The 14,903-nt window shown below is 47.5% G+C and overlaps 1 protein-coding gene across 2 annotated transcripts; it reads left to right on the top strand.

Moving 5' to 3' along the window:
• Nucleotides 9,007–14,629, top strand: LOC8058147. Of its 2 annotated transcripts, XM_021446406.1 has the most exons (3): nucleotides 9,007–9,379; nucleotides 9,499–9,768; nucleotides 11,661–14,629. In XM_021446406.1, exon 3 carries the CDS (start codon nucleotides 11,669–11,671, stop codon nucleotides 13,262–13,264), a length of 1,596 nt encoding a protein of 531 aa, XP_021302081.1. In that variant the 5' UTR covers nucleotides 9,007–9,379; nucleotides 9,499–9,768; nucleotides 11,661–11,668; the 3' UTR covers nucleotides 13,265–14,629. The 2 variants fall into 2 exon arrangements, with proteins under 2 accessions (XP_021302081.1, XP_021302082.1); XM_021446407.1 differs by lacking the exon at nucleotides 9,499–9,768.

The following is a 14,903-nucleotide window of genomic DNA, read 5'->3' as shown; positions in this document are numbered from 1 at the left end:
TGTAGGCCCCTGCAGTCTTTACGGCGCCAGTTACCACTACAGAGCTTCTGTCGTCGTCTGTAGCGTCGTCCGAGCAGCTTGCACCGTCTTCTACCGTTCCAGAGATGACAGCTACCGTGACTGAGCCCGTGCCTGCTTCGTCATCCGGACTCGAGCAGCCAGCATAGCCTGTGATAGCTCTAGAGCAGACTCGGACCGCTTCACCAGCTCCTGCAGCTTCAGAGGGCCACTCCACCTCCTCTGCCTCGACGGCCGACAGTTCAGATGATGCAGCTCGCTTCGTGGCCGTGCCGAGGGACTCCACTGCTCCGCCTCCTCCACCGACTTCTTAGGTTTTTGGCGCTTGATGCCAAAGGGGGAGAGAGTGCGTATGAGAGTTAGGAGTTAGGGGGAGCTAGAGAGGGTGAGGGTGTTTAGGAGTTTATTCTTTTGAGATACTTTTTATGTGTGCTTCTTTATCATGCATCACGTTTACTTTCATGCATTGCACTTGTGTGAGATACTATGGTTGTGAGTCATGACTTGTGGTTATTGTGATATCTTAATATCATGTGTTTTGGCTCATTTTACCTTTGCTTCCGCGTTTTACTCCGATGTACTTATGAGCTTTATGTTTATATCCTGTTGTACTCCACTCACATATTTGGATGCAGGGTATTGGACTTGGTTGATATAAGCATGACTTATCCCGTTGTTCTTATTGTATCATGCTTATTGAAACCAAGTCACTTTAAAAACCTCAACTCTCTTCATACTCGAGGATTGTCATCAATCACCAAAAAGGGGGAGATTAAAAGAGCATCTAGGCCCCTAGTGATTTCGGTGATTAATGACATTATTGATTACTATGACTAACGTGTGTTTTGCAGAGGCAAAGTCATAGGTAAGGTCATGGTAAATAGGTACTCGATGGACAGGGACGTATATGCCAACTTAATAGTGGAAATCGTTTCGGTTTTTGAAGGATGGATGGCAACGTCAAGACTAGACTAGGTCTAAGTGCCATATAGTGAAGAAGGGCACTTAGAGTAGTTTAGGACTTTGTTTTTCCTTTGACCGTACTATTAAGAGGGGCTTTGATCTAGTAGCTTGACTTAGGCAAGGCTTTAGGTTTAGGTGTGGTGCACACTTGGTAAACCTAGCACTAGGCAGCTCAGAGATAGTCTTTAGATCGAGAGGAACCAACTTCGTTTTGGAGCGATCACGTTTCGACGAAGTTTGGGTGCCTAAAGGGGCACCGGACGCTGCACCGGACGCTCTGTGAGTGCATCCGGTGAGGTCCTTAGCCGTTAGAACAGTACCGTGCTTAGGGTTAGGCACCGGACGCACCGGGTAGCCTCTTGTCCCATACCCAGGGAGCATGTAATGTTTCCCTGAGCACCGGACGCTAGCACCGGACGCACCGGGTAGCGTCCGGTCTCATGCGCAGGGAGCATGTAATGTTTCCCCGAGCACCGGACGGTGCACCGGACGCTGGAAGTTAGCGTCCGGTGACCTGTCAGAGAGAAGTACAGTTAGCCGTTATGAAGCACCGGACGCTCGGTGCAGTGCGTCCGGTGCAACATAATGTGCGTCCGGTGACCCCGTTTTCAGTGGAAAACGGTTGGCCGACCTTTGGACTTGGTGGATAGTATTTATACTCCTCCACCTCGTCCATGAGAGCTCTCTTGCCCATTTGAACATCAGAGAAACTTGTTGTGGAGCAAGAGAGAAGCAAGAGCCTAGAGAGGATTGAAGTTTGAGTGAATTCTTGAGAGAATCCTTCTCTAGTGAGTTCCAAGAGTCAAGTGTGCATCCACCACTCTCTAGAGCCTTGTTTGGGTCAAGTGAGAGTTCTTTGCTTGTTACTCTTGGTGATCGCCATCACCTAGACGGTTCGGTGGTGATTGGAGGCACGAAGACCGCCCGGAGTTCTTGTGGGTGGCACGTGTCAAGCTTGTGAGCGGTTTTGGGCGATTCACCGCGACGGAGTGTCGAAGAATCAGCCCGTAGAGAGCACTTGGTCCTTGCGAGGACCAAGGGGGAGCAAGACCCTTGCGCGGGTGCTCCAATGAGGACTAGTGGAGAGTGGCGACTCTCCGATACCTCGGCAAAACATCGCCGAGCACTTTCTTCCACTACTCCTTTACATTCTAACATTTACTTTGTGCTTTTACATTCTTAGAATTGCCAAGCTAGAATAGGATTGGAACTAGGTTGCAAAACTTTTATCCGGTAGCTCTCTAGGACACTCTAGGCACAAGGGGTTGAATTGAAGCTTATAGGTTGCTTAAATTTTCAGAGAAGCCCAATTCACCCCCCCTCTTGGGCATCTTGATCCTTTCACTACCTACTACCACGTTGCCTACCACGACTTCACCTACTACTACTCGTACTCCTACTCCTACTCCAACTACTACTGCACCTACTCCTACTCCTACTCTGATACATCTGCAGTTCAAACCCACGTTTGTCAGAGAAATTCAATTAAATCAAATAAACTAACGATATATAATAAAAAAATTTAAAAAATACCAAAACTTAAACATGTACTATTAAATAAATAATGCATAATGCATAACAAAAAATTTTGGAAGCAAAAAGCAAAAAAAATGAAAATTCTTTGCCGAACGCCAAAGGTTAGCGCTAGGCAAAGAGGTGCCTTTGCCGAGCGCCTAACGGAGGGCGCTCGGCAAAGGCTGACGGCAGGCAGTCCGTAGGCTCTGCCTTAGCTCTTTGCCGAGTGTCTGGCGCTCGGCAAAGACGTTTGTGTCGCCCTTTGCCGAGGGCACGGCGCTTGGCAAAGGAATCTTTGTTGAGCGCAGTCTTTGCCGAGAGCCCGGCCCTAGGCAAAGGTGGTCTTTGCCGAGCGCCCGATAAATAGCGCTCGGCAAATACTTAGGCGCTAGGCAAATGCGTTGTCTGCCGAAGTGAAATTTGCTTCCGATGAGCTAATTAAAAGCGTATGGAGCAAGAGATTTGTTGGCCCATATCATCATACAAAACCTTTCTATTTGCAAAAACGAAAGACAGTACGTGAAGAATAAAGGTATTAAGATCAGTGCTTTCGCTTTCTCTTAAAGATAGTGATCTTGTCGTTCACGCGATTCCATGCTCACAAATTCGTATATACATATATATGTTTGGGTGGCAATCTGCAGGCGCGATCGATGAACATTTTATGAACTCCAGCCAGAAGTCCGCCGCAAATAGCGCCAATGATACATGTTATATTGTATTTCTATTTGCAAAAACGAAAGACAGTGAAGAAAGGTACTAAGATCAGTGCTTTCGCTATCTCTTAAAGATAGTGATCTTGTCGTGCACGCGATTCCATGCTCACCAATTCGTATACACATATATATGTTTGGGTGGCAATCTGCAGGCACGATCGATGAACATTTTATGAACTCCAGTCAGTTAGCTGATCGAAGATGATGAAGTCCACCGCAAATAGCACCAATGATACATGTTATATTGTACTAAATTCCTTCTTGCACAACCTCACCGCGTCCTATGCAGACCGGAGAAATGAGGCCACCAGCATGGCCTTCACCACCGTCGTCATGTTCATGCTTGCGGCGCTCTTCTTTACCCTCAACCTCTTCAGCCGGTTCTCCGACATGAGCGCCATCCTCAACCCCACTGTCCGCCTCTTCCTTTCATCCGCGCTCTCCCTCTTCCTCCCTGTCATGTCCTACCTCTTCTCCGAGGCCAAAAGCGAAGCTTCTGCCTTGGCTACGACGGCGGCTACTATGCATAGGCCCAGTAACAGCAAATTGCTTAGTGGTGGTACCACCACCGAGGTGCCGCCAGTGCCACTGTCACTCCGAGGCCCGACGATCCTCATGAGGATGCTTCTTGTGGAGCTCCTCCGCACCAAGGTGGAGACGATCCTGGTGAACGTCGGCGTGCAGTCCTACTCGAGCACCATCGATCGCGCTGCTCGCATCGCGTGGCTGGGCTACCTCGTCTTCTACAGCCTGAGCGGCACAGGCAAGAAGGCCATCTATGGCACCCTGTGGATGTTCTCCGCGGCGAAGCTGCTGCAGCGGGTCGCCATCAACGAGCTGCTCAAGCGTTCCTTCGCCTATGGCAGGAACGCCGAGCAGCTCGGCTGGTACATGGACATGATTCTTGGAAGAAATAAGAAGCAGCAAGATGATGACCATCTCGCCGCTCATCGAGACGACGGCGGCGGCGGACCTGCGGAGCTGTTGAAGAGGTGTAAGTACGCCGTGATGGGTGAAGAGGAGCTGGAGATGACGGTCAGCCCCGAGGAGGGCTGCCATCTGGAGCAGCTGAACAAGGACGATGTCGGTGTCGGTGCCGGTGTCGCCGTCGTCACCACGGTGGGCGACATTTGGGCCGACAAGGACAAAGATGAACTACTACGTCAAGATCCAAGGCTGAAAAGGTTATGCCTCTCCTTTGCTCTCCACAAGCTTCTACGTCGGCGGTTAGAGGACCACATCACCGACGAGGAGGCCAGCAGCTGCCGGAGCCTCATCTTCAGAGGCCTACGCGGGGAGCTGCTCCAGATCGCCGACGACGCCCTGTCAACCGACAAGGTCGTCGGCGTCCAGGTCGAGGAGCAGCGCAAGGTGGATCTGAAAGCCAAGGTGGTTGCGCTCGCCCTCTTCGAGGTGTTCGAGGAGCAGATCAACTTCCTCTGCGAATACTACCACTCCGTCGTGCCGGTGGTGCTTTCCAACCCCTTCTTCTTCTTCACCAACTACATCTTCTTCCCCATCGTGGTGTGGGCCTTGTGCCTCCTGGCCATCGTCCTCTGCGCCCATGGAGACATGGTGTACGCGTACCACAGCATCATCAGCGACAACTACTTCCTCTCAACAGGCTCGCTGCTTAGGGTTTTCGGATGCCTCCTGAAAATCATCCTCGTCTTCCCGGAGGCCCTCTTTAGGGCCATTGATATAACCGTGACTATGCTGCTCCTGCTCACCTTCCTCTACGAGGAGGTTTGGGAGTTCCTCGTCTTCATCCTCTCCGGCTGGTTCATGGTGTCACTGCTCTGTGAGTACACCGCCAAGCGCCATTGGCGCGAGAGCCGCTTCATCACCGGGCTCATCCGCCGCATCCTGTTGGTACGGAGAAAAATGAGCCGTCCAAAGCTCTCCTTCAAGCAGTTGTCGCTGCTCAGTTTCTTGGGCCGTCTGTCGTCGTCGTCCATGGATCTGCTGCCTAGGAAGAAGGCGACGGTGCCCATAGAAGTAAAGAAGTCCATCGTGGAGTACCTAGTGGCTCACGTCGTCGTCGTCGATGGCGACAGCGACAGCGACGCCGCCGCCACCGCCGCTGCCCCGACTCTCAGCAACGGCTGGTGCACGCTGTGGTCGGAGAAGCACTGCAGCTCCCGGCACCTCTCCAAGGCGTGCGAGAGCAAGAGCCTCGCCGAGGTCATCCTCACCTGGCACATCGCCACCAGCTTGCTGGAGGTGAAGTACCCGCCGCCACAGAAGAAGAAGAAGAAGAAGAAGAAGAAGAAGAAGAAGAAGAAGAAGAAGAAGAAGAAGAAGAAGAAGAAGAAGAAGAAGAAGAAGAAGAAGAAGAAGAAGAAGAAGAAGAAGAAGAAGAAGAAGGCCCCGACGACCCCGACGACCCCGATGGGAGCTCGTCATCGTCAGGTGGCGACGACCCTGTCCAGGTACACTGCTTACTTGGTGGCCTCGTGCCCGGAGCTGCTCCCCGACAACACGGAAGGGACCAAGCGTGTGTACGCTAGCGTGAAGGGGGAGCTGAAGAAGGTGATGGGAGGGTGTTGGAGGTACCATGTGTCTCTCAAGGGCACCGTCTACAGTAAACTGGTTAATATCGAGTTCGTGCAAGGGCAGGACGACGGCGACGAGACGAAGAAGACGACCATGGTGGTGCACAAGGGAGCACAGCTGGGGAACAAGCTGATGAAGATGGCTGAAGATCAAGTGTGGGAGCTACTGGCCAACCTCTGGACGGAGCTGATGGTGTTCTTGGCACCGTCCAGCGGCGAGCTGCACGTGAAGGCGCACAAGGAAGCCCTGGCGCGGGGCGGCGAGTTCATCACGGTGCTCTGGGCGATGTGCACCCACACCGGTATTGCCAGGCCAGCCGATGCGCCGTGGGAGGAAGCACGTCGCGCGTCTGATCCATAGTGCATGCTTGCATGATGCATTGTTGCGTGTGTGTATGTGCTATTCTTGCTTTTCTTTAACATTTGTTCATTTCTTCCGAATGCGCATGCGTTGCAGTGTGCCATGGTATATATGTTTAGGTGTTGCTCCATTTTCCAGCAGCTAGCAACCTAGCTTAGTGTGGCTTTGCTTCCAGTTTGTGATTTGCCTTCACTTTGGCATGGTATATGAGTATTAATTTCTCAAATGAAGAAAACAGGTACTCTATATATATATCGGTTGCCTAGCAGTTTCAGTCATCATGGAGTTCCATGACTGTTCGACTATACAGGCAATACGTACTAATAAAACTTCCCAAATGACAGCATTGACGCATTGTCACGGTTTTAAACGATTGTAGTAATAAAACTTCCCAGATGACGGCAGCTTAGCGGAGCATCCGATAGAGATCCGGAGGCCGAGTCCAACCTGTTCGAGATCTCGTGCCGCGAGACTAATAATCATGATGGCCTCAGAAGGACACAAGTGGCTGCCTCGTGCCTCCACCATGATGTGGCTCATAGAAACGCGGAGCTGGCATGTCCCCACAATGGTGACAATCAAGGTTCTCGGATTCTTTTTTGAAAAAAAAATCAGAGCAAAATTCGGACAAGTCAGCAAATCCAGACCGATATCCACTTACAATTTGAATGGAATTTGAGCAAATTTAAACAAAATTTTTCCAAATAAGCAGGCATGGCAGTGGGCTTCATGAGGATGCATGCAGAGCCGGCATGGAATGCCCAGGTTGACCAGGAGGGCAGCGACGGCGCGGTGGTGGGAGCAGGTGGAGTAGATGGCATCAGCCACGCATCAGATGCAGTGATGGCATTACGACCAGCGTTGAGGAGTGGCCCATTGGCCATGGCACGTGGTTGGTGTTGAGGAGCGTCCATGGGGACCACGGCGCTTGCGGTGACTACAGGAGCACTAGCACAGGCATGGAGGAGTGGAGACGACAACTGTTGGTGGCGACTCACAAGAAAGAAGCACTGGCTAGGGATGATGACCATGGTTTGCAGTGTGAGGAATATCCATGGGCTCTTGTTAGACCATAAAACAGTCTAAAAATTGAATTGGGCTGTAATTTTTTGACTGGTTTAGTATTATTTTGGGACAGACCGAAATGGACGAATTTCGGTGAACTTCGGTCCATTCAGATCGAATCACAGAACCGTGGTGACAACGACGCAGATTACTAGGATTGCGGGGGCATGACCCCAAATAGAAACTATGCGTCTGCCCAACCGAGCCTACCCATGACCCCACGTGTCATGATCCCACTGTCGTTCCAACTTAATTAAAACTTTTTGCAAAACCTCCCATTGAAACTCTAAATCCTAACCAACACCTTCCTTGGCCCATTGACCTGCAACCATGCTAATCACCGTAACCCTTCTAGATCACAAGTCTCCGTTGAACCTAGCACCAGACCCTTACTTATTGACCTTCGTCTTCCTTCAATGGATAACCTTGCCAACCTAATGGAAGCACTCCTGACTTTAGCCTTAGATCAACAAGGACCCACTTCTAGCTAGTAATCTTCACAACACCCTTCCCATCAAAACCAAATCAATTCAAGTCAACCTCGGTTAGTCGATCGTTTGACTTAAGCCAAACCCTAAAGTTATCACCCAAAGAGTGTTCTCTAAGCCCTAAGTGGTTCCTACAACTTCTATGAGTTGTGTTAGAACCCCAACTTCAATTTCTTTATCTTAATTTTGCAAATTCCAAAATTTCATGTTTCTGTTGGAGTATTCGATCTTCGAATGGACTGTATGCAAGAACACTGAGTAAGCATAATTCATTTAGATGAGTTGCCCTCCTCTCCCCATCCTTAGCCCCCACCTATCAACATGAATGGTGTGACTTGGTCACGAGAACACACTCTCCAATCCACTTCATCCACTCGCTCTCATCCTCCCCCTCGCTTCAAGTGAGAAAACAAGGGCTAGAGAAGGAAAGAGGAGAATCAAGAGAAGGAAAAGAAAAGGAAGAGAAGAAGAGATCCAATCCAAGACTAGGGACCTCCATGTCAAGAAGATGGTGAAGATCATCATCTCCATCTTCATGAATCATCTCTCTCTCTCTCTCTCCATGTTTTGCTCAATCTCCAGTCACTAACTTGAACCTCTATATGGAAGGCCGAACTTTAGGTTACACAACCACAACACCTAACCCAAACACAACCACAACACCTAACCCAACTCATAGCCAACCACAGTTGACATCTGCTTGGTTGGCGGTCGTATCTCACCATTTCATATCTATAGTGATTCCAAAGTTTACTTCAATCACCATTCTTTGTTGTGGCAGCTGTATCTGTGGTGTGGATTGCGGTGACAGGAATCATACATGCCTTGATGAGTCCTTAGATTCAATCTCGACTGTCTGAGACATGTCTAATTTGACTATGAACACTGCATATAGGTTTACCCATGTTCCTCAATAAGGTGTAACCAAATTGCATAATCTCTCACCCTCTTTAATAACTACTAGGTGGCATTAAACCCACACAATTTCACATCAACTCACATGGTCATCGCAGGGCCAATTCATATTAGGCCATGTCAAATTATCACGGTCGGTCGGATGAAGAAATCTTATTTCTTTAATATTAGATATCAATTAAAAAATTTGCAAAAAAAATCAATTAAAAATATATTACGTGTAGATTCAGATAAACGTGAAATGAGTCGTCCGACAAACGTGAAATATATGAGCCTCGTAGTCGTAAAATATCCGTGCCTACCAAGGACCGCCTTGCAACATCTCTACAGACACTGGACAGGCCGGACCCACCGCCCAGAACCGGCATCCCGATCCTTTCCCTTTGTTGATCTTCATCCATCAATCCACCATCCATCATCACGTGCTGACGCGAATTGCGAAATCGCCGACCTCCCCTCCTCTGCTTTCGTCTCTTCCCTCGACAAACCGACCTCCTCCCGCCGGCGACCGCCGTCGATCCACCGATCGGGCGGCCGAAAGACCCAACCACCCCCTCCCCGAAATAGGCAGCTGAGACATACTACGTTCCTGTCCCCGCCGCCGCCGCCGCCGCCGCAGAAAAGCCTCGCAGCCTGCGCCCCCTCCTCCTCCCCCCGCCCTCCTCACCTCGATTTCTCTGGGGGCACGGAACCCCGCCGGCGGGCGCGCTTCCGGCATCTCCTACTGTTCGTGCCGCTGCTGGAGATCCGTACGTCCGCCACGGAGTAGCGTTCCTTCTGCTGGTAAGAACCGGTCTGTTTTGCACGCCCTGCAATCTGAGTATATCCGACCTAATTTTCGTTGCGATTTGAGCAAGGGGATTTCCCCCCATCGCCTCCCGTTTTCTTGTGTTCTGCCTCAGTGGCCCTGCGTCATCTCCATCGTCCCCCTCCCAGTCCCCTTCATCGAGTGGGAGGCGACAGCTCCGAGTCCTAGCCCGTGCTGCAACCTGCGACGAGCGCGGCTCCGACGTCCTGACGCGCGCGAGCGAGGTGTTGGCGGCTCCGGCCGGTCCGACGTGTGGAAGGCGAGCGCGGCTCCAGGCTGAGGACGGCCGAGCGCACCGGAGGGCAGTAACCTGCGGCGGCGTGCGGAGCTCGCTCCCGACGGCATAGAATCGGTGTGATTAGAGGTCCGTATTTCCGTTTCCCTGCCCTCCCCATTCCCCTTTCCCATCATCCCCTGAACCAGCTTCCATCCCTCCTCTCCCACCCCTCATATCCCGTTTTCCAAACGGCGCCTTAGGTCATTAGTCATTAGGATGATGTCGTGGTTGCTCTGTTTAGGTGTGGCTATGCGCCTGATGAATCTTGCAGTGCCGTCAGTTTTTGGCATGATTTGTGATATACGCACCTGCAGATGTACTTAATTTCGAAGCAGGGTATCTACTATTGCATAGAGCTTTGGAGTTTATGTTCAATGAATTAATTAATGCTCATGCTTATTTCTTCAATGAAGCAAAATTAACGGGTCATTTAATGTGGACATATTAATTCTTCCATGTCCAGCACTAGGTTACTGCCATTGCTTGTTAGCTGAGTTACTTTCTATGTACAGTCTGTGCCTACCTGAAATTGATCCCAAAATATGGACGGATTTTTCTACTAACCAATTTGAGTTCATTTCAAAGCTTTGGCATGTAGTGCAATTGCCTGTCTAGTTTCTTGTCATCGCGCATTGTCTTCCTATCACTAACTAAATTCAAATGAGCAAACCGTTGTAAACTCTTATCACTAACTAAATTCAAATGAGCAAATATACGCTACTAAGTTGATTGCAGTAAACTTTCTCTGGAATTAGATGACACTTTGAGTTTCGTATTAGTTCCCTGTTTTGTCATTTCTGATTGGCTGATGACATCAGTTTTTCATTTTCTCCTTTATTTATGTTGTTTAGCCCCTTCATCTCACCACCAAATTGAATACAGTTGGTTGCGGAGCAATATATTTTAGTATATAAACCAAATAAAGAATGTTTCCTTGTAAATGCCATGGATTACGTTAAGCTTGGCTATTATCTCTGGGAGATGTGGGGAGTTGATGGTACGGGATGTTATATGTTCTATTCCTGCCTAGGGGTGTACATTTCTTAACTTATTCATATTGTCACTATTTATTCAACTTTTTGGAGTATCTCTTTGACATGGATTTGATGGAGTACTATCCTTTCAAGGACAAGGATTTTGCACTCGTTGCACTTTATGCCTCCATATTTTGAATAGTACACTGAATTTTTGGAGAAAAAGAACCCAGAAAATTCAAGAAATAACATTTCGTTATCTGCAGTTTTATCCCATATCAGTGACACATAGGACATAAACAACTTAAACTAAATTGTTGTATGCAATTGAGTAGCTGTTATTCATGACATAGTTTAAGTACTGGTGGTTGATTGATACTACTTATTAGGATAATTTCATGGAGATTTATCAACACTTTACTCCTCCGTGTCATGACTGTATACGTTTATATACAATTAGTGTACCAACATTTTTTTGTAGTCATCTCATACCCCAGTTGAGCTTTATGCAACCATAACAGAACAGAGGCGTTCTCTTGTCCCTGTTAATCTCCTGCATTATTTTCTGTTTTTGGTTGTATGTCCATACTATACTTAGTCACGAGGTATGATATCTTTTGCTAGCGGTGGCAGTGACAAAACTGGATGAACTAGCACATCTACTGTAAATAATTAAATGTTGATTCCACCAGGTCAGATGCCACTGTTTAGCTGTGGGCATGAAATAGTCCCTCTTTATCTATAGCAAAGAATAATATCTATTTGGTAAATTATATGTGATTATCATACAGAGGAACCCCAAGTTGATTTGACATGATAGTTTGTTAGATGGATGAAACAGCATTTTTGTCGTGCAGGAAATGATATCTCAACTGTGACATGCTGTTGGTTGAGGTGTTTTACATTCCTGTTGCATAATACTTGCTGCCGATGTCACTGCATGCTTCACACTTGCATTTATTTGCTTCATGCTCTGAACCTTTTATCTTTCGTTTTGATATGCAGGTAACATAATGTCTTCTGAAGATAAAGCAATGGCTAGTTGTGTCACTTCACTCTCACCAAAAGCTATGGCGTCGGAACCAGATCTCAACATGATGATGATGTCTAGATCAAATATGGAGCATTCACAAACAAATGGCCAGGCAAATGCTGTTCTTGGTCCTGTGGCTATCTTTTGGGACATTGAGAACTGTCCTGTTCCAAGTGATGTACGGCCAGAAGATGTTGCTGGCAATATTAGGATGGCTTTGCGCATGCATCCTGTTGTTAGGGGTGCTGTGACAATGCTGTCTGCTTATGGAGATTTCAATGCTTTCCCAAGGAGACTCAGGGAGGGATGCCAGAGAACTGGAGTCAAACTTGTTGATGTTCCTAATGGACGTAAAGATGCTGCTGATAAGGCTATACTGGTTGATATGTTCCTCTTTGCACTTGACAATCGCCCACCATCATCAATTATGCTCATATCTGGTGATGTGGACTTTGCTCCAGCATTGCATATACTTGGCCAGCGCGGATACACCATTGTCATTTCCATTCCATCTTCAGTTACTGTCTCATCAGCTCTGAGCAGTGCCGGGAGTTTTGTATGGGACTGGCCTAGCCTTGCCCGTGGTGAAGGTATTGTGATCCCTAGGTCCTTGGTGCGCCGTCTGGCTGATTATCCATGTTATGTCAACAGTGGGAATGTGGGACAGTTCCCTGACAATCAGAATGAAGAGGAGGCCATTATATATACTGGAACGTCAAGGAATGAATATGTTGGCAGACCTCCTATCAACCAAATGTATTGCTATAACACTTTCCAGACAACTAGAGAACCAAGCAAAGCTTTGTATACTGTTGAAGATGGGAACTGTGGTACATCATCAAGGCCTCATAATTTTTCATGTGGTCCGAGTGAAAGTCCTGAGACAAACCAAAGTTTGACAGATGAGCAGTCATGGTGGGTTCGTCCTGGTGATCTTCAAGGATTGAAGGGTCAACTAATACGTCTGTTTGAATTATCTGGAGGATGTGTCCCACTTGTCCGTATTCCCTCAGAGTATCTAAAACTCTTTGGCAGACACCTATATGTATCAGAATATGGAGCTGTTAAGCTTGTTCATCTGTTCGAGAAGCTGGCTGACTCTTTTGTTGTCATAGGTAAGGGTCATAGAAAGATGATCTGCCTCTGTAATTCTGGTGATAGGAACCTGAAGAACTATTCAAGTACGCCAATCATTTTGAAGAAGAAAAGCACAGGAAGTTCTGTTCTTGAAGAAAGCACGATAGGAGCATGCCAGCAGTTGGGCAGCTCATCAGATGATTTGTCAGAGGATGAACCAAATATCAACCCAGATATAGATGGCACATATGTGTTTAATGAACATCTAGACAGTTTCAGAAGGGAGATTCAGGAGCTTCTTGTTTGCTACGCCTGCCCTGTTCCGCTTGGTAATTTCGAGAGTTTATATGAGCAGCGGTACAAGAAGATAATTGACTATGAGAGCTTCGGAGTCACTGGTCTGGAGGAGCTAGTTGAGAAGGTGAAAGATGTGGTAGATTTGCATGAGGACCAAGCCAGCAAAAGCAAGTTCCTTATTGCAAACTACACCACTGGTTAGACTAATTTTCTGTTGTCTTGATGTCCTAGTTCAGCTCCTAAAGTACTTCAGCTCAAGTTTCCTGAACATGTGTTACACATGGCCGGCATCTTTTTTTTACCGTGCCGGTACGATAAGTGTGGATGGCATAGTAAGTGTTTGTAAAAGCTAATCTCTGCAAACGGAGAGTTGTTTCTTCTACGCAAAAGGAGGATTATACGAAAGAACAGTGACCATTTATTAGTTACTTTGCAAATACATCTAATTCCAGTTCAGTCAAGGATGCTTCCTTGTTGCTTCAGGGGTTAGACTGTGAATAGTGTTATTGTAAAATGGCTAAATACTGGTTTGAAAGGATCATCAGTTCGTTGCCATCATTTTGTTGCCATTGAGGCCTACTGTAGCTTGGTCACCACGCTTGCTCCATCCATTAGTTGTTGTGGATCATCGGCTCAAAATTAGCTGTAGATTTCTTTCCATGGCAATAAGATTTCAGCCAATGTTAGCTTTGTAAAAAGCTCCAAATACATCCATTGGTAGTTTACAGAGGAACAACAGTTAACGTGTCGTTTTTTTTAAACAAATATGTAATTTGGGGTTTTTTTTTTCTTCCCAAATGGGGAAAGAAGGCCCTCCAGAATTGGGTCTGAAGCAGATTAGAGGAGACCTCAGTTTCTTGTTGGACGCCAAATAGCGCGTCTTGGCACTGTCAGCTGACCAGAGTAGTCAAGTTGCGCTGCTCCTGAATAACTGGTGGTGGGGAAGAAACCAAGTGAGGGCAGGCGACTGTAGAAGAAACCAGCAGGAAGTAGCTTGGTTGATCATGAGACAATTTGAGGAATTCAGAAGGCTGAAGGCCACGCATCAACCTGTGCTGCGAGTACAGTTCAGACCAAAATGGAGTCGACCTCCAGTTGGTTTTGTAAAGATCAATGTGGATAGTGGCTTCATAGAAGAGAGAGCACAAGGGAGTTGGGGCTATATAATCCGGGATGACGTTGGCGAGGTCCTTCCGGCTGGTGCAGGGAGATTAAACCATGTGTTGGAAGCTTGGCAAGCTGCTAAGCTGAATTGGTGGCATGCATTCAGGTTCAGGTAGCAAAAGCGGCGCAGAACATTGGTATTCAGAAGATTATCCTTGAAACTGATGTGCTAATCGTCAAGCAAGCTTTGCAGGCACAGGACTACAAGATTGTTGGCTATGCAGTCACAGGATTACAGCTCAAAGAACTCTGATGAGTTTGCTGATGTTAGAGTGGTACATATACCGCGTACATGAGTGTAATAAAGTAGCATATGAGTTAGCTAGAACAGGTAGTCTACATCAGGATGATGTGATGTTTGATGCTGGTAGTTTACCAGTTTTTAATCATGTGTTGGTGACTAGTGATATTTCTGGTTCACAATCACAAGGTTAATGGAATCATGTGGTTCCTTCTAAAAGAAAAAAAACTGAAGCCTGCGAGTTTGAATAAGATTTGCTAACCATAATTCTTTCTCCTTCTATTGTTTCATCCATGAACTAATGCTTAAAATACGTAGCTAAGACAGAAAACACATCTCTCCTATGTGTTTGCTCCTGCATGATCAAGCACCGACAATAAAGCCGTCTCATGACTGCCTGGGCTTACTATATATATGTTTGCATGTCACTGAGAAT

This window comes from Sorghum bicolor, chromosome 8, assembly GCF_000003195.3.
Source record: "Sorghum bicolor cultivar BTx623 chromosome 8, Sorghum_bicolor_NCBIv3, whole genome shotgun sequence".
Lineage (NCBI taxonomy): Eukaryota > Viridiplantae > Streptophyta > Magnoliopsida > Poales > Poaceae > Sorghum > Sorghum bicolor.
The sequence above is the reverse complement of the archived record's forward strand: the minus strand, read 5'-3'. Positions and strand labels throughout refer to the sequence as shown.